The 20,488-nt window shown below is 41.1% G+C and overlaps 1 protein-coding gene across 1 annotated transcript in view; it reads right to left on the bottom strand.

Annotated features, from left to right (window-relative positions):
- Window positions 1-5,808: 5,808 nt before the first annotated feature.
- LOC126162086 (facilitated trehalose transporter Tret1-like) overlaps window positions 5,809-20,488 on the bottom strand; it is a 42,174-nt gene continuing 27,494 nt past the window's right edge. Inside the window, exon 3 of the mRNA XM_049918364.1 lies at window positions 5,809-6,744. Within this exon, the coding sequence (XP_049774321.1) occupies window positions 6,343-6,744 (402 nt within the window). The 3' untranslated portion in view covers window positions 5,809-6,342. The remainder of the gene's footprint in view (window positions 6,745-20,488) is intronic.

Here is a 20,488-nt window from a genome sequence, read left to right as displayed (position 1 = left end):
GTAGTCTGGTCCCTTCAACCCCCACAAACCAACCAATCAGAACGATCAGATGAATATGTTTCGCTAAATACACTGTTTTTAATAAAAAAAATAAGGGGCGCTAATTAACGCAGCTAGAAAGATAACGACTGTTCAGGATGTGCAATCAACTGTTACAAGTCTCGACTTGATTGCAGCAATATTTCGGTCAAAATCAGCGTTTTTATGAAAGATTGAAAGCGCTAAATATTAGATCCAGAAATATGAAAATTCTTATGTAGCTTCAGTTTGATATGAAAGCATTAACTATATGGCTGCATTTAGCTACCTCTTATAGTTATCAAGTAATTTACTAAAAACCAAACCTGGAATAGAAACGCCCTTTTTCGTAATAGATTACATATTATTTGTAATCGTGATAAAAAATTCTAAGTACACCAATTGACTACATTCTTTAAATACTACAACTGTACCAAGCTTCAAGACTTTCATGTACATAACAATCAATACAAGTACATTTAAAGAAGTAGCTCAAAGGTCATGTTCTACTGTCGGTTTCGTTCTAAAAATTATAGCCGGTAAAGTTTAAATGCAGTCGAACTAAAACTTTTTCACTAACTAAAATCAACCTAACTCCGTTCATATAAAAATTTTGAAGACTGTAAATTGTTTCGCAACGAGTTATTACATAATATGCGTCCGAACAAGCGGTCATTTGGATGCTGCTAACTGTGCTTAGAAAGGGTTGACAACAGATGTTCCGTTCGGTCGCCCGCTGCGCCCATGTATAGATACGACCAGAGAGACAGTGATGACCTTACGTCACATGTCGATGGGTACCCCACAAGGCTCTGTGTTGTCTCCCATCCTCTTTAACATTTATGTTAATGATATGCCAGCCATCTCACATTGCCACCTGGCGCAATACGCCGATGATACGACGCTCTATACGATCGGTCGCAACACGGATCAGCTCATTATTCGTCTCCCTGAGCCCTATTACGGCCACTGATGAAGTGTCGGTGTTGATACGACCACTCGATATGTGTCAACTATCGTACCACCACCAACGTCAGTACCTGCGTAGTTGTAATACCTACTGCCTGCTACCTTCAAGTTCCACCGTCGGAGGTTGGTATGGGACTTAAAGTGCCACCGCCCATGTCATTGGAATGACATCATCGTAGGATATAACAAATTTACCCTTACACCGAGACAATAAGAGCGAGATCCACCTGTGACTCTGTACTTCAATCTACCGAAAAAAAAAGAAAAAAGTGAGGAGAGACGCTTCGCACCGAGTTATCAATCTGTCCGCGTCAGTCAAACGCCGGCATACGCTGTCTCGGATGACGTCACAGTCAGGCAGCTACCAAACGCATGTTCTCGGTAAAACGAGAAAGTGACCTCGCGAGGACTGTACACTGACATGGATCGCTTAGATTTCACGGCAGTAACTGTCTTTGTGCCGCCCGTAATGTTGAGAAAACCGAGTGGCAAGTGGTGAGATTGTTCTCCACTTTTGTGGCTAGCAATTAACTTTGTCTTTAAGACGTCAGGGCGATAGATGGTTCTACTTGGAACTTACTGTAGAGGTAGCCTCTGAACTGCTACTACAGCTGTTTATGATAGGGACATTATTAGTATTATCAGGCATGTTATTGTGTTTGTACGTGTGAACTTTTGCTGAATATAATAATCTGTTAGAATTCAAAACTCCGATTTATAGTCAAAGTTCCTAATCCCGCTGAGTAAATAGCGAGTGTAAACATTTTCTTTCAGAGAGCGCCAGAAAAATGTGGACTTGGCAGACTGGAAATTTTGGTCAGTATGTTTTCCATCAGTTTCTGGCTGACCCCAAAAATAGTTTTAAGGCTCTCGTAAAAAGGCGATGAGAAATAATAATCCACCCACCGCCCCAATGTTTTTTACATCACTTGAAGTTCTATTTAGAAATGTTCAACGTGTCTCATTGTGGCTACCTTTTGTAATACGACAAATTACAAGTCTGTAATCAGTTTCCTGCCAAATCCTATGAAGCAGGACTTGATGTATCGTGGCAACTGCTTGTGTTATCCCTTGTCGCAGCTCTTCGACTTTTCCCGGCAGCCTAGGAACAAACACTCTGTGTTTAATGTAATCCCATAAACACAAGTCCATTTGGGGTTAAATGAAGTGATAGTGGTGGTCAGGCTACTGTTCCACCACGTCCAATCCAAGTCGACATATTACTAACGAAGAAACGCGAGAACACGATGATACTGTGTTGGCGCGATATGTTGTAGTTGTGGTCTTCAGTCCTGAGACTGGTTTGATGCAGCTCTCCATGCTTCTCTATCCTGTGCAAGCTTCTTCATCTCCCAGTACCTACTGCATCCTACATCCTTCTGAATCTGCTTAGTGTATTCATCTCTTGGTCTCCCCCTACGATTTTTACCCTCCACGCTGCCCTCCAATACTAAATTGGTGATCCCTTGATGCCTCAGAACATGTCCTACAAACCGATCCCTTCTTCTGGTCAAGTTGTGCCACAAACTTCTCTTCTCCCCAATCCTATTCAATACTTCCTCATTAGTTATGTGATCTACCCATCTAATCTTCAGCATTCTTCTGTAGCACCACATTTCAAAAGCTTCTATTCTCTTCTTGTCCAAACTATTTACCGTCCATGTTTCACTTCCATACGTGGCTACACTCCATACAAATACTTTCAGAAATGACTTCCTGACACTTAAATCTATACTCGATGTTAACAAATTTCTCTTCTTCAGAAACGCTTTCCTTGCCTGGCGCGATATCTTACTTGAAAATAAACTTCCGCGCCCATATCCTGTTGTAACTGAAGCGTTAGATAATGTTCAAGCATGTTCAGGTTCGATAGGCCAGTTACAGTTGACATGGCAAAAAAGAAAGGACAGTAAACCTTATTACAGCTCACAGCATAAGAGACTTTACCTTAGGCGAGTCCCGTACGTATTCGATTACGTTTCTGCTGATCCCAAGTCTGAACATTACGATGATTCACTTTACTGCAGCTATGGTCCGTGGCTTCGTCACTGAACACAATTTTATTAAGAAATTCATCTCCAACCTGAATTTTATTAAGCATTTGTACACAATATCACTCATTTTTCTTTGTCACTTTCTCTTAAAACGTGTATCAGTTCCAGTTTGTAGAATTGAATGACAGGCGTTTCCATAATACCTTCCATATTATAACATTAGCCATATTTAATTCTAAGTTGACATATCTCGTTGCTTTGCCTGGACTACGAATGTAACATTGACGAACTTGTTTAAGTGCTGCGTCAGAGACTCGGTGAAACGATTGTAGAAATTAATAACAGTTTGTCTTAGAGGTCGTGGCTTGCGACATTTAGTCCTGAATTGTCTCTGAACTGCAGTAGCGAATTTGAAAATATGAAACCATTAACAAGACTGCGCACTCTCTGCACCGTTATACGACTCCATGACGACTGTTGGAGTAGACTTGGCCACTGTTTCTATGTTTCGATACAGTGTATCGATACGTGGAACTGTTTCAGTGTTTCGGAACGGCTGTGGTTCACTGTTTCGAAACAGTGGTGTTTCATTCCGCCCCTGTTTCGGATAACCGCACGAGATTCGATCTCGAGACAGACACAGAAACTGTATCGTTGTTTCAAAATAAGGCTGTTTCAGTCCACCTGCGCTTGGAACAGACTAATTGTATCGAAACAGTGATGTTTCATTCCGCGCTGTGTCGGACGAGATTCGGGCTCGGCATAGGTACTGAAACACAACATACCACTTCGTGAAACACTTTCAAGAGTGTCGAAATCTTTTTGACAAGCAATAGCATGAAGCTTAAGATATCCGAAAATAAAGCTTCGTTTCTAGCTGACTGTCCTATTACGAAATGGCGTAACATCTGCTTTATAAACACTAACCAAACAATGAAACAACGCATACTATTCCTTTCAAAATAATAAATATGTGAAAATCATTCGATTAAATTACACTTTTTTTATAACATACCCTTCTCTTTTCATGTACAGTAATAGTATTAAGAAACGCAAGTAAGCCTACAACATTTTGAATAAAAAAAGGCTTAGAGTGACAGTTATTAGACATATACATAAATTTGATCTAGGTATAGTTGCAAGCAATCTGTTTGACATATCACTGATAGTGTAATGGTGAACGGGAAGGGCTGGGAAGCATGGTGACTTTATAGTAAAGGTTCGAAACACCTTGAAAGACAAAATTTTTTTCTGTTATATTTTGTTATTTATTCGAATTATTTGGCGTTATTTGTGAGTCTATAATCACTGTGCCTATTATCCACAATGATTCCCTTTGTGGGCATGGAAATTATCACGATGGGTATATTACCCACACTAACGGAATGTGGGAATCCCAGTAGCATATCCGTTGTTTCTGCAGTTTGCTCCTACCTCCAGTTCCGTTCGTGGTGGTTCTTCTGTCTTAAGCTATGGCTGTCCTCAGCCAATTGAAAAGTATGAAAGTCACACAACACGAAAGCAGCGAATTTGCTGCAGGAAATACGAAACTGCCAAGACGCCCAGGTGATAGTTTCATACTTACTGCGAAATGATTAGCGCTCTCGCACCTCATTTGTGTTTATATGGACATACTTATACAGTAGACATTCAAGAGGATTAAATGTGTACGTTTATTAGATTACAAAACACAAACTGTTTCACTGTTTCGAAACAGCGTATCGAAACATTACATTGTACTGTTTCATTTGTTTCGAAACAGTTAAGTGTTTCAGTTTGCCCATCTCTATGTTGGAGTAACTCAGCGGCGCATGCCACCTAGCGGGAACGTAGGGAATAAGAATGTCAGGCGTGAGTAAAACCTGAAGAGTACTATATTCAGTTCTGTATCAAACATTTCTGTAAGATACTTCTGTATGTTACAATTAAAGGTTACTGTTGTATAACGAATTTATAAACACCCCATAAAATAAGGTCTTACCTGCACCAGCAATGTTTCAACTGCTTAAAAGGGCGCTGTAGCAGTAGTGTGGCCAGCTCCTAACCCACAGTATTTGTTTTTGTAGAAATAACATCTTTTCAAGATTTTATGTTGCTTACAGAAGGCGATATAAGAAAAACTTTCACAGCCAGCCCATGCTTACAGGAAATTTTGCTTCGAGTGTTGTATACTTTCACTAGTGTCAGTTTTCTTCTATGAATTTTGATGCATTCTGTAAACAAATGTCCGTGGTGCCTCTCTCATCTAGGTGCCTCAAGCGGCTATTTGTTTTGTTTGGCCCTCAAGCAAACCCTGACTGACGTTGCACTAATTTAAAAACACGCCACTACTTATAAAGTCGTAGAAGACAAAAGCGTCTCACTGACAAGAACCCTGCCATAACTCTGTAGACGCAGAACAAGGACAACTACAACAATCATCTCATTGATACTGGAATATTTTATTGAATTACTCGACTAGTTGTGACTGTAGGTTATCTTACGGTTCAAGTGCACATAACTGAATTACATACTACCTGCTGCGACATAATATTATATAGTTCTCCACGGTTTTATCTTCGTAACAGTAAGAGACTCTGCCAAATTCTGGCTAAAACCAAGGATGAAAGGGATACACAGTCAGCCTGTGCCTGGTTTGTGCTGGATACACGAGTAACTGGCGTCATCAAAGATGCTCTTTCGCCGTTTTACCCTTCTTGCTACCCAGGTGTTGTTTGGTGAGAGGTAAATGAAATTAGACTTTGGGGATAATAGAGTGCTGAAAAAGTAGCGTTATTTATCTCAATTTTATTGAAAATATTTTAATCTCTGTGAGATGACAGTGTTAGTAATTTATAAGATTATTTATTGAAGTGTATTCCTTACTGTACCTTATACTCTGTAAAATTGATTGGACTAAAAAAACATCCTCATTTATAATATTTTACCAACTTTTACAGTATAGATTTTCCTGCAACGAGATTCCTTTTTCATCCTCTTGAAATAAACTGTATTCAGCTGGTTTGTAAGATGTATCATTTAAGAAAACAGACGCCAAATCCATTCACATTCACTAATCGTTTCTACTGTGTTCTTTGTCGCTTGATCCTTCCTGGAGATTGACGTACTTTGTTCCTGCAAGATACACAATCTACCTAGACAAGAAACTGCAACTGTTTAAGTTACAGAACTGAAACTATTAAGGAAATACTAACAGGACAAACTAATGTAATATTTTTTACTGTTTCTAGAGAAATTTCTCACCGATGTCAAATTGTGCGACATTTTCACACGTGCTGTTAACGGAGATTAGATCCGCTGTTGTGCCTAAATATCGTTAACAGTATCAGTTTTTGCATATATTGAGCGCTAATCGAGTCTATTACACTGCACTGGCTTCAGTTTTGCACGGTTTGGTAACAAGAGAAGTTGGCAATGGCAGCTCGGACGCCGCCTTTGTGGGTTCCTCGTTGTAGCTGGAGGGGGGAGCTCCGCCGAGGCGGGCGGCCATGTCGTCACTAATCTCTGCGAAGGTCCTGCCCTTGGTCTCGGGCAGCAGCAGGAACAGGTAGAGGGCGGTGAGGGCGCACATGGCGGCGAACGCCCAGAACGAGTAGTGTGCGCCCACGCTGTCCGACACCACCTGGAACAGCTTCTTCAGAGCGAAGCTGTAGACCGCCAGCACCGTGTTGCAGATGGTTATGGCGACGGACTTCACGGACACGTGGAATACCTCACCGATGAACATGATGAAAGCCGGGGCCGAGGCAAAACCGAACGATACCTGAAACAGAACGTGTTCAGTAAAGTTATTACTGACATTTAGGCACCCTGTATATTCTACAGTAATTCGGAAGGGGATTAGGTAGGAAGTAAACTATTAAATGTCCTTTCAGAATTTTTGTTCAGTTCAGTTTATCTATTTGTGTATTTGATCTCTCATAAATGCGACGTCTCTCTATGTGCTGTATTACAGTTTAACGTCCCATCAACAACGAGTTTCTTAGAGACAGAGCACAAGCTCAGATTGCTGCAAGGATGGGGAAGGAAATTGGCTGTGCCCTTTCAAAGGAACCATCCTGGCATTTGCTTGGAGGAGCGATTGAGGGATGGCCAGATGCAGACGATGTGTAGAAGTCAGTTTCAAACTTACCATACACATTATCAGTTAAAAGTGTGACAACATGCTGATGATTTGCAAATTTACATAAAGAACTCGTCTTTTTACACACCCTCATTATTATTTAACTGTGTTCAATGTCTTTCTCACTCTCCCTTAAAAACAAACACACACACACACACACACACACACACACACAAACACACAAATCATGTTATTGTTTTCTTACACAAGCAGTAGATGTCCAGTAGATACAATTTCTGTTTCGGTTTGTAGTTAATTTTATTGTATATCACACTTCTTACATCATTGCAGATGGGGTAAAGATGTTTTGGACTGAACTCCCTGGTCCTGTATGTACAACGCTAAGGCTGAGTGGTGGATAGCGTAAGTAATCTAGAATTATATATATGAATCTTCCAGGTGTTTTCGAACTATGATTGACTATGCAGAACATACTACATAAGGAAATGTGCTATGAGGTTGTCTACAACTACACTGCGCACTAGGAAACACCCTTACTACGAACATACGTGTTACAAACACTTTCTTCTGAACGAAAAATTATCCCAGAACATGAAGGCATTATGCAATATTAAACAAAGGAGGAACAAATAAGTAAATTTTTTTACTATTGATACCCAAAATATGATTCTATCTCTAATGCCAATGTGGCTTTCAGTTCAGGTTCTTACAAACACAATAATTTGAACCAAAGAAATACAGGAATTAATGTCGCCTCAACAGCCAGGTCATTAGTGGTGAAGAGCGAATTTGAACTGAGACAAAAATTGTCAGTGTTTTTGACAACTCAATCATCCAAACATTTACTTTAATTGATGTAAGGAAAACTGTCTCTGCATGACCAAAGTAGTACATCTATGCGATTTCTGGCTCACAGTTTGTAAACTCTGTGCCCAAGTGTGAAGTCACATGTCCAGGTTGCCTTCATCCAGGTCTAGGTTGCGGGTGAGAGATGAGGGGAGAAGTGGGGACAGAATGTGAGTTGGCACACACACACACACACACACACACACACACACACACACACACACGCATGCACACACACATTTTGCTGTCACACTCACAGCCCAGTTTTTTACAGCCATTAAGAATGAAACAGCCAATTATAATCGGGTTCCCTGTAGCTCAAACATAACTGTTGTTCGCTCTTTGTACCCACTTGGTGCAAGGCACAATGGATATTCAAATTAACTGCTGCAGTGTTAGTGCCACATCTACAGTTTATGTATTATTTATCAACATATCTCTAGATAATGGCACTACTTCTGTTAGTTATAGGTTAAGAGGCACTTGATACAAAAACCTAACTCTGTTTTGGCCTTTGTACCCACTTTGTGCAGAGCACAATGGACCCTCAAGTTAAGTGCCACAATGTTATTTGCGCAACAAAAGTGTATATATTCTTTATCAAAATATGTAGAGATACTGGCACTACTTGCGCATCTTACAGGTAGAGATTAGATTAGATTAGATTCAGTTTTCGTTCCACAGACCCAAAAATTAGATGAGTATCGTGGGTGTGGAACAAGTCAGAAAGTGTAGCATAAAAAAACGTAAAACATTTGAATGTAATTCCCACTTCCCTGATCATTTGTCAGGAGACTGTCAGAATATGTGAATATATTACAGTAAACTGGAATTAGTAATATTTACAGAACTAACACACTGTCAGAATGAAACATAGTTATACACTTTTAATAAATTTATCATATACAAAATACCTTATCTTGATGTTGTGATCAAGTGCTGTCACAAATGAAATGTAACAGAATTTTTTTTATTTAGGCTGGTCTAATAGTCTTTGGTAAGACCTACAGAGTAGAAGGAGCTGCCTATCAAGAAGTCTTTCCAACTCTGTTTAAACTGTGCTTTGCCTGAAACCAAGTTTCTTATGGTTGCTGGCAGTTTAAGGTACACTTGATGTCAAAAACTAACTGTGGTTTAATCTTTGTACCCCGTTTGAGCAATGCACAGTTGGTCCTCGAATTAATTGAATCATTTTTACTTCCTAGTTTAAATTGTCTTTATTGTTTGTCAAAAACTTGTTTTAGTCGTCAGCACGCCGTTTGTCACAGTCTGAAGATCAGAGCACAGAGTATATGTTAATCAGAGCCAGCCTCCCTGGTACTTTACCCCGCACAAGACCAGACACTGTCTTGCGAAGGCCATATACAACATTTTTGTCCAAAGTCTGATGATCAGGGTGCAAAAAATACGATGATCAGTGTCCATCTCCCTACTACTGGAAGCCACACAATGGCCGACATAGTGCTTACATCATTTATGATACACTCTGCAGATTTCATTTAGCTACGAGCGTTCAGATATTTTAGTTTTGCCTCTTATGTCCTGAATAATAGTTTTGTTAGGCCATTCACATACTTTGAGTGTATATTGCCAACTCTTACTCATACTCTAACTGAATCTGTTTATACAGTATTCTTGGCAACTCAACATGGAAACTTAGTTAATATTTATATTTAGAAAGTTAAATATAACCAAATTAACCTTAAAAATTAAATTCTTTCTTAAGAAACGATATATCTTTAAGATACCACACATTTTTTTAGTGTTACAGACCATCCCTTCTCTAGTTGTTCTTGGCAGTACACTAGTATACAGCTGCTCCCCGCCCCCCTCTGATGGTAACCACATGCTCATACACGCATGACCCACACCACTGTAACACAAAAAACACGTTCAGGTCTGGACACATCAACAAGTCCCAACTTGTCTGAGACCTTAAGCATACCAGGTATGTCTGCATATATGTACGCATCTTAGCACAGCCCTTGACACTACACAAATGTGGCAAGGAGGGAGAGGGAGATGAGAGAAGGGAACCACATGTATGTGAAATCGGTGGCACTGTGTTAAGAAGTGTAAGGTTTCGGACAAGTCAAGGCTTGTCGATGTGCTAAAATTTGCACTTGTGATATTTAGCATGTTAATGAGATGCAGGGTACTCATGTATCAAGTTGCTGCCAAAGGGATGACTTGTGTAACAATTGCTGACAGCAGAATTAATTATGATCCAAGAAGAATTCTTGTCTTATGACCCCACACTAGAGGCACACCTATCTGAACTAATTTAGAGTAAAGTTGATATCGAACCCAAGGATTTCAGGGCACATCCCACACGAGGTCAAAGAGTCACCATCAATCCAAGATGGTGGTCTCTATGACATCACAATCCAAAATAGATGATCCAAGCTAGCAGACCAAGATAGAACTATCTCACTAGCCCTCAAGGTCCAAGTCAAGGGGACACTGGTCTTGGTACACAACTGCACCTGACACCATGATTTATTATTACTTGATACCTTGATACAATAGTGAGATAATTTCTAGCACACCTGTGGGATGTCTAGAGTATTTTATTATTACAGGCTGAGTTTTTGAAGAAGCTCCCTAACGTAAAAACTACATATATATGATGGCAGTCTAGTCCACTTGTACTTGTAAGACAATTTTTTTAACACTTGCGCTCTTGCTACATAAGAACCACACTGTGGAGGTCCCGGATTAATTTGTTTAGATAAATCACATTTTTGCTATGTAACAATTACGCTGTGGAGGTGTTGGGTTCATTTGCAAAACAAATTACATTGGAATGTATTATACAGAACTGTTACAACGCACACCAGTGTGTTTGACACAGTGGAACACTATTTGCAGAGTTTAAACCATTGGGATAACCACCTGTAATGACTGTTCGTTGCTGAAGTGGTAAAGTCTTAAGATTCTGTATGAAAATTCGATTTGAACTGTGTAATGTATGCAGTAAATTTTCATAACTTTGGTAGAACATGGTGGTACATGCAGTAGTATGTTACAGTTTTTTTGTTTTTTGTCTGTAACCAAGAACACTGTTGGTAATCGGAAAAGAGTCTTTTATACGAATCGATTTTGGCACAAAATTCACTGATTTCGAATCAAAAACATCATGTTTCACAAATTCATCTTCTCATTTAACCTATATGATGACTTCTTCCTCCTAATATACATCGACTCTGTGTAAACTGTCCTTTAAACACATATTTTGCAGTCTCTTTAATGACTGCAGATGTGAAAGGATATTTTCTTCTATTAAATACCTAAGCAAAGACTTTTAAATCATCTGTGAGCAGTATTCCAGTTATATTAAATGTCTTGTATGCAGTATGCGGTGTTCAACACAATGCATAAATATTTTTTTCATGTTTGTGGGAGCACAACGATGCAACTGCAGCTAAATTAATTTAATGAGTGTAAGCTATATTTTACCGTGATAATTTTGTGTAGGGAGTTTATTTATATTGCTTCCTCTTTTTCTAATATGGGCTTTAAGATAGATATACAGCAGATGTGTTACTTACTTTTACTGCTGTGAAAGAGTCATCGAGTTCTATTCTTGTACAAGCTAACATCTTCATGTAATGTCCATAAGTTAGTTGTTAAAATGGCAGAAACCTAGAGTTGTATATAGACATTCCGCTAAAATGTGGGGAAAGAGTTAATGGGAAACAAGGACGGGGTTGTTGCTGAATGAATGTAAGCTTTCTGCAGCTCCCATCCCATTGTTTTCGATGACATTGTTCTCTTAACTCATACAAATTCTAGCATGGTATCAATCTTCTTTAACACATTCCTATGGATATAACTTATTTTAGTTTTTCTTACAATATAATATTTCAGAGATGAAGTTTCCCTATGAGCTTGTGTGCAGCTGTAACACTAGATTTTTATATATTTATTTTTGAGTCAGCAGTCTTCTGATTGGTTTGATGTGACCCGCCATGAATTTCTACCCTGTACATGAGTCATGTGCATCTCTTCATCCCAGAGTAGCACTTATAACCTACATAATCGATTACTTGTTGCACGAATTGCAAGCTCTGTCTTCTTCTGCTGTTTTTACTCCCTACAGCCTTCTCGTACCGTGGAAGTTACTCCCTTATGTCTTATTTGATGTCTTATCATTCTGCCCCTTCTTGTTAGTGTTTCCCTAATGCTCCTTTCTTCACCGGTTCTGCATAGAACCTTCTCATTCTTTGTCGCATCAGTCTACCCAATTCTCTAAGTTCTTCTGTAGCATCATATCTCAGATGCTTCATTCTTTTCTATTCCAGTTTTCACACAGAACATGATTCGCTGTCATGCAATGCTGTGCTTCAAAAGTGCGTTCTTAGAAATTACTTCCTAAAAGTATGTTTTATGTTTGATGCGAACGGACTTCTCTTGACCAAAAATGCACTTCTTGCCTGTGCTGGTCTGCTTCTCATGTCTTCCTTAGTTTCGCCAACAAGGGTTATTTTGTTTCCAAGACAGCAGAGTTCTTTAACTTCGTCTACTTCACGATGACCAACTTTCATTTTAAGATTTTCGATATTCACATTTCCTATACCTCTCGTTACTTTCGTCTTTCTTCGATTTATTCTCTGTTCTTATACTGTACAAATTAGGCTATTCTTTCCATTCAAGATATCCTGTAATTTTTCCTCACCTCCACTGAGGCTAGCATTGTCACCGGCGAATATTGTCTTTAATATCCTTTCATCCCGATTTTTTATCCCAGTCATGAAACTTTTTTTTATTTCCGTCATTACTTCTTCGATATATAGATGGAGCAGTAGCGGCGAAGGACTACGTCCCTGTCTTATACCCTTTTCAATCAGAGCAGTTCCTTCTTAGTCTTCCACTCTTATTGTTGTATATATTGTATATTGCCCATCTTACCCTGTAGCTGACCCCTAATTTTCTCGAAATTTCGAACACTTTGCACCATTTCACAATGCTTCTACTATATCAACAAACCCTATGAAGGTGTCGTGATTTTTCATCAGTCTTGCTTGAATTACCAAGCACATTATCAGAACTGCCTCTCTGGTGCCTTTACCTTCCCTAAAGCCAAACCATTTGTTATCCAACAGATTCTGAATTTTCTTTTCCTTTCTTTTGTAGACTATTTTTATCAACTACGTGGATACATGAGCTGTTAAGCTGCTTGTGTGATGGTTCTCCGACTTAACAGCTCTTGTTATCTTCAGAATGATGAGGATGACATTTTCCCAAAAGTATGGTGATATGTCTCCAGTGTCATAGATTCTACACACCTACCGGAAAAGTCGTTTGGTTACCATTTTCCCCACTGAATTCAGAAACCTACCGGAAAAGTCGTTTGGTTACCATTTTCCCCACTGAATTCAGAAATTCCGATGGAATGTTATTCATCCTATCCGCCCTATTTCACCTCATGTCTTCTAGAGCTCTTTCAAATTCGGAATCTAATTCTGGATACCGTATGTCTTCTTTATCGACTACAGTTTCTTCTTCTTTTAAGTCATCAGACAAGTCCTCCGCCTCCTAGAGGCATTCAGTGTGCTCTTACTACCTACCCTCTCCTCCCTCTGCGTTTAACAGTGGAATTCCTATTGCAATCTTAGTGTTACCAGCCCTGCTTTCAATTTGAATGAATTCTGTTCTGACTTTTCTCTATACTGGATCAATCCTTCAGCCATTTCGTTCTCTACTTCTTCACATTTTTACTGCAGCCGTTTCGCCTTGGCTACTCTGCTCTTCCTATTTTCTCCATTCCTTAGACATACTGTTGCTGTATTTTTGTATTTCCCTGAACATTTTTGTACTTCCTTCTTTTGTCGATCATTTGACGTTATTTCTTTTGTTAGCCAAGGTTTCTTCGCAGTTACCTTCCTACTACCGACGTTTGTCTCCGAAACATAAGTGATTGCTCTTTTCAGACATATATACTTCCCTTCAGCTGAACTGGCTAATGTGTTATTCCTTATCGTAGTACCTGTATCTTTAGCGAACTTCAAACACGTCTCATCCTCCCTCAGTATTTCAGTATTCCGCTTCTTTCCACACTCATTATTCCATACGACTTTCTTAAACTCCAGTCTCTTCTTCATCTTTACTAAATTGTGATCTGAGGCTATATCTGATCCAGGATACTCTTACAATTCACCTGATTCTGGAATCTGTGTCTGACTATGATATAAGACAGCTGGAATCATCCCGTATTTTCGGGCCTTTCCACATATACCTCCTCCTCTCGTAATTCTCGAACAGAGTATTCGCTGTTACTAGCTGAAATTTATTGCCGAACTCAATCTTTTTCCTCACTAATTCTTCATGCCTACCGTAACTCTTTCTTATACACTCCTGGAAATGGAAAAAAGAACACATTGACACCGGTGTGTCAGACCCACCATACTTGCTCCGGACACTGCGAGAGGGCTGTACAAGCAATGATCACACGCACGGCACAGCGGACACACCAGGAACCGCGGTGTTGGCCGTCGAATGGCGCTAGCTGCGCAGCATTTGTGCACCGCCGCCGTCAGTGTCAGCCAGTTTGCCGTGGCATACGGAGCTCCATCGCAGTCTTTAACACTAGTAGCATGCCGCGACAGCGTGGACGTGAACCGTATGTGCAGTTGACGGACTTTGAGCGAGGGCGTATAGTGGGCATGCGGGAGGCCGGGTGGACGTACCGCCGAATTGCTCAACACGTGGGGCGTGAGGTCTCCACAGTACATCGATGTTGTCGCCAGTGGTCGGCGGAAGGTGCACGTGCCCGTCGACCTGGGACCGGACCGCAGCGACGCACGGATGCACGCCAAGACCGTAGGATCCTACGCAGTGCCGTAGGGGACCGCACCGCCACTTCCCAGCAAATTAGGGACACTGTTGCTCCTGGGGTATCGGCGAGGACCATTCGCAACCGTCTCCATGAAGCTGGGCTACGGTCCCGCACACCGTTAGGCCGTCTTCCGCTCACGCCCCAACATCGTGCAGCCCGCCTCCAGTGGTGTCGCGACAGGCGTGAATGGAGGGACGAATGGAGACGTGTCGTCTTCAGCGATGAGAGTCGCTTCTGCCTTGGTGCCAATGATGGTCGTATGCGTGTTTGGCGCCGTGCAGGTGAGCGCCACAATCAGGACTGCATACGACCGAGGCACACAGGGCCAACACCCGGCATCATGGTGTGGGGAGCGATCTCCTACACTGGCCGTACACCACTGGTGATCGTCGAGGGGACACTGAATAGTGCACGGTACATCCAAACCGTCATCGAACCCATCGTTCTACCATTCCTAGACCGGCAAGGGAACTTGCTGTTCCAACAGGACAATGCACGTCCGCATGTATCCCGTGCCACCCAACGTGCTCTAGAAGGTGTAAGTCAACTACCCTGGCCAGCAAGATCTCCGGATCTGTCCCCCATTGAGCATGTTTGGGACTGGATGAAGAGTCGTCTCACGCGGTCTGCACGTCCAACACGAACGCTGGTCCAACTGAGGCGCCCGGTGGAAATGGCATGGCAAGCCGTTCCACAGGACTACATCCAGCATCTCTACGATCGTCTCCATGGGAGAATAGCAGCCTGCATTGCTGCGAAAGGTGGATATACACTGTACTAGTGCCGACATTGTGCATGCTCTGTTGCCTGTGTCTATGTGCCTGTGGTTCTGTCAGTGTGATCATGTGATGTATCTGACCCCAGGAATGTGTCAATAAAGTTTCCCCTTCCTGGGACAATGAATTCACGGTGTTCTTATTTCAATTTCCAGGAGTGTATCTAGACCAATCCTCCCGTAATTCTTCCTTCTGCTCCTTTCCCTGCTTTCCATTCCCCCATGACTATTAGATTTTATCTCCCTTTATCTCCTGAATTACCCGTTCAATATCATCATATACTTTCTCTACCTGTTCATTGTTCTGTTTTCGATGTCGGCATGCATGCATGGACTGTAATTGTCAGCGTTGGTTTTCTGTTGATTCTTATGAGAAAAAACTTATCACTGAATAGGTGCACAGTAAATCACTCACTGCTCTACTTTCCTATTCATGATGAATCCTACTCCAGTTATACCATTTTCTGCTCCTGTTGATATTACCCTATATTCGTCCGACCTGAAATCCTTGTCTTCTTTCCGTTTCACTTCACTGACAACCACTTTATCTAAAATGAGCCTTAGCATTACCTCTTTCATAGTTTGTACGTCCCCCCCCCTCCCCAATCTGAAATTCCATGCCCAGACCTGTATAATATTACACTTTCGTTAGTTCTTTCGTTATTCCACTTCTTTTCAAGGTCACCTCTCCCTTGTCAGTCCTCTCCCAGAAATCGGAAAGAGGATTAATCCGGAAACTTTTCCAACGAAGAGATGATCATGACAATTTTGTTGTTTCCCACTCCGAGGGCAAGAGAATGCCCTGAACCTCTGTCCACACCCCGTCCGTTAATCAGAAATTACGCTCCAAAGAAGAGTTATTATTCATATTGCTTATTACTTTATCCAACCTATTGCATTTGCATACTGAACGAGTGGATAATGGCTGTGTCATAATTACTCTTTTATTCCGTTTGTAGGGTCCTAGTAATTCACCGCTATCATATTGTGATATTTTGGGTTGATGGGTGTGTCTGCGTCTAATTGTTTAATACATTCCAAACATTAGATGTACTGAAATTAATAACCAAAATTAAGGATGACTGAGCAGTTGCACTATTAAACGTAACACCCATTTTCCTTATGTGCAATCACACTATAGCAAGACAAGACAACTGGGAAACACTAGCTTCTGCTGCACGTTTGCCCAATTCTAACACGTCATTGTATGATCTATGTTATATCAAATATGAACTGAGCCCCAGCCTTAACGAACAATCGGAAAATTGAATTTTTAGAAATATTTTTGTCTGACGTATGTAATATTCGGTGTGTGTCTGCTGCTCAGAGGATGCTTGTGGTCTATGGCTGGTAAATGTCTCCCTGTTTGGAGGTAAAAAACGTACCCAAAGCGTGAGGGAGCATGGTGGGACGAGGATTGCAGCCTGCCACTAAGGCAGGGGGGGGGGGCAATACCTGGTGCGGGGGTGGTCGGTATTCCTACCTTCGTGTTGCAGATGCATAACAGTTCTCATAGTGACCAGTGCACTGTGGATGATGGCTGAACCCTGCAGCATGCATTGGTTGCCTCATGTGACCAATCATATCTCTTGTGGCTGGGCCTGCCACCTGCAGCAAATCTGTTTAAATAAATACCACTCTGACATACTGCTACACACATGTCTGGGTAAGCTGCGGTAATTGTTAAATATAGTAGCCCATTGTTTTGAAACATAAGCCACTGGCAATCAATGTAATTAATTTAAAAAATGAGTCCGATGATTCCATAGTGTAATTGTTACAAAGCAAGAATTTACTACGTTTAAAAAATGAATCTGGCACCTCTACAGTGTAATAGTTAAGTAGCAAGAGTGTGACTAGTTTTAAAAAATTAATGTACCATCTCTACTATATAGTTGTTGCATAACAAGAGAGAAATTGTTAATATTTCCCTCACAAGTGGACTAGAACCACTATTTTGTTTATTGTTTGTATGTACGGGAATTTGTTCATAAAATCAGTCCTGTGCACCCAACAAGTGAGCAAGATATCCCTTCCCCACCGCATCACGTAATAATAAATCGTGGTATCAGAAGGAGACGTGTACCAGGGCCTGTGTTGCCTCAGCCTTAACCTTGAAGGCAAATGGGCACTCCATGGTGGATCCCATATTTTAGACTGTGACATTAACATAATTAGTTCACAAAGGTCTGACACCAATGTGGTGGTCTAACACACAAGAAATTCTCTTCGATCATAATTAATTTTTCTGTCAGCTAAGGGGGAAAAACTAATAACCATGCAGGCTGTGCCAGTATCCTTCATGCATAGGCCAAAAGCCCTTGAATTTCTCGTCATTTTCCACCAATAGCACAAGTTGTTTAGAGGTGGTGAAGGGTAATGAGATGGACGTCTGGGGATGAGACGAGGATGTAAGAGGGGATGTGGGGAGCAAAAGGGATGGGGGGGGGGGCTGGTAACTAAGCAGACTGTTCCAGCATGCTCATTTTCCCATTACTGCAGACATTCTTTGTCCTAGTGCGTTACCTCTCACGTGATAGTATCGATGTGCCTTTAGTCAAAAGGATAGTGCTCGTCCACACAAGGCGTGTGTTTCTATGAACTCTCTGTGTGATACTAAGTTACTCCCAAAGCAGCAAGATATCCAGAACTGGCACAAGCAGAACATCTCAGCTCAGAACCCGTCCCAGTACCCAGTATATCAAAGGGCTTTTAGAGGAGAGGATATAATGGATTTCTGACAGCCTTCCCAACAGAATCAGTGTATGCATTTAGGCCAGGTGATAACATCAAGAGTGCAACGGGAATTCCATTTCTAGATGCAGAGGAGAGACCGGATAGGTGGAAAGAATACATTGAAAGCCTCTAAATGAGTGTAAAATTTGTCTGATGTGATAGAAGAAGAAACAGGAGTCGAGTTAGAAGGGATAGGAGATCCAGTATTAGAATCAGAATTTAAGATCAAATAAAGCAGAAGGGATAAATAAAATTCCATCAGAATTTTTAAAATCATTGGGGGAAGTGGCAACAAAACGACTATTCACGTTGGGTTGTAGAATGTATGAGTCTGGTGATATACCATCTGAATTTCGGAAAAGCATTATCCACACAGTTCTGAAGACGGCAAGATCTGACAAGCGCGAGATTTATCGCACAATCAGCTTAACAGCTCATGCATCCAAGTTGCTTACAAGAATATACAGAAGAATGGAAAAGAAAATTGAGGATGCGCTAGCTGACGATTAATTTGGCTTTAGAAAAGGCAAAGGCACGAAAGAGGCAATTCTGATGTTGCGGTTAATAATGGAAGCAAGACTAAAGAAAAATGAAGACACGTTCATAGGATTTGTCGACCTGGAAAAAGTATTCGACGATGTAAAATGGTGCAAGATGTTCGAAATTCTGAGAAAAGCAGAGGTAAGCTACAGGGAGAGACGGGTCATATACAACATGTACATCAGCCAAGAGGGACTAATAAGAATGGACTATGAAGAACGAAGCGCTCGTATTAAAAATGGTGTAAGACAAGGCTGTAGACTTTCGCCCCTACTGTTCAATCTATACATCGAGGAAGCAATGATGGAAACAAAAGAAAGGTGCAGGAGTGGAATTAAAATTCAATGGGAATGGATATCATTGATACGATACGCTGATGACATTGCTATCCTGAGTGAAAGTGAAGAAGAATTACATGATCTGCTAAATGGAGTGAACAGTCTAATGAGTACAGAGTATGGATTGAGAGTAACTCGAAGAAAGACGAAGGTAATGCGAAGTAGTATAAATGAGAACAGCAAGAAACTTAATATCAGGATTGATGATCACCAAGTAGATGTAGTTAAGGAATTCTGCTACCTAGACAGTAAAATAACCAATGGCGGGCGGAGCAAGGAGGACATCAAAAGTAGACTAGTATGTGCAAAAAGGGCATTCCTGGCCAAGAGAACGCCGGCCGGAGTGGCTGTGCGATTCTAGGCGCTACAGTCTGGAACCGAGCGACCGCTACGGTCGCAGGTTCGAATCCTGCCTCGGGCATAGATGTGTGTGATGTCCTTAGGTTAGTTAGGTTTAATTAGTTCTAAGTTCTAGGCGACGGATGACCTCAGAAGTTAAGTCGCATAGTGCTCAGAGCCATTTGGCCAAGGGAAGTCTGCTAATATCAAATATCGGCCTTAACTTGAGGAAGAAATTTCTGAGAATGTACGTCTGGAGTACAGCATTTGTACGGTAGTGAAACATGGACTGTGGGAAAACTGGAACAGAAGAGAATCCATGCATTTGAGTTGTCGTGCTAAATACGAATGTTGAAAATTAGGTGGACTGATGAGGTAAGGAATGAGGAAGTTCAGCGCAGAATCGGAGAGGAAAGGAATATGTGGAAAACACTGATAAGGAGAAGGAACAGGATGACAGGATATCTGTTAAGACGTGAGGGAATGACTTCCATGGTACTAGAGAGCTGTAGAGGGCAAAAACTGTAGAGGAAGACAGAGATTGGAATACATCCAGCAAATAATTGAGGACGTAGGTTGGGAGTGCTATTCTGAGATGAAGAGGTTAGCACAGGAGAGGAATTCGTGGCGGGCCGCATCAAACCAGTCAGAAGACTGATGACAAAAAAAAATCTGTTAATAATGTATGAACTTCCGGTTTTACTTAGAATTTATTAACGTATCTTATGGACGTTGATCCCTTTCCGTAGTAGCATTTTGAGCTCCTTATTTTTAGGGAAATACGGTAAAGGTAACTTTTCTGTTTTGTCAAATAGCGATTATGTGTATTGAAGTAGCCGAACTAGCCTTGAAGAAACGACAGTTTTGAACGTTGCGATGTGATAGTGTCTACCCAGGCAACGTTCACAGTCTGGAAGAAATTCCTGTCCATTGAAATTTGTTCGTTATATTTTTATATTTGGGTGCAAATGCCTTTCGTTTTTACACGTAATGCTGCAAGTTATAAATGGA

Source organism: Schistocerca cancellata, chromosome 1, assembly GCF_023864275.1.
Source record: "Schistocerca cancellata isolate TAMUIC-IGC-003103 chromosome 1, iqSchCanc2.1, whole genome shotgun sequence".
Lineage (NCBI taxonomy): Eukaryota > Metazoa > Arthropoda > Insecta > Orthoptera > Acrididae > Schistocerca > Schistocerca cancellata.
The sequence above is the reverse complement of the archived record's forward strand: the minus strand, read 5'-3'. Positions and strand labels throughout refer to the sequence as shown.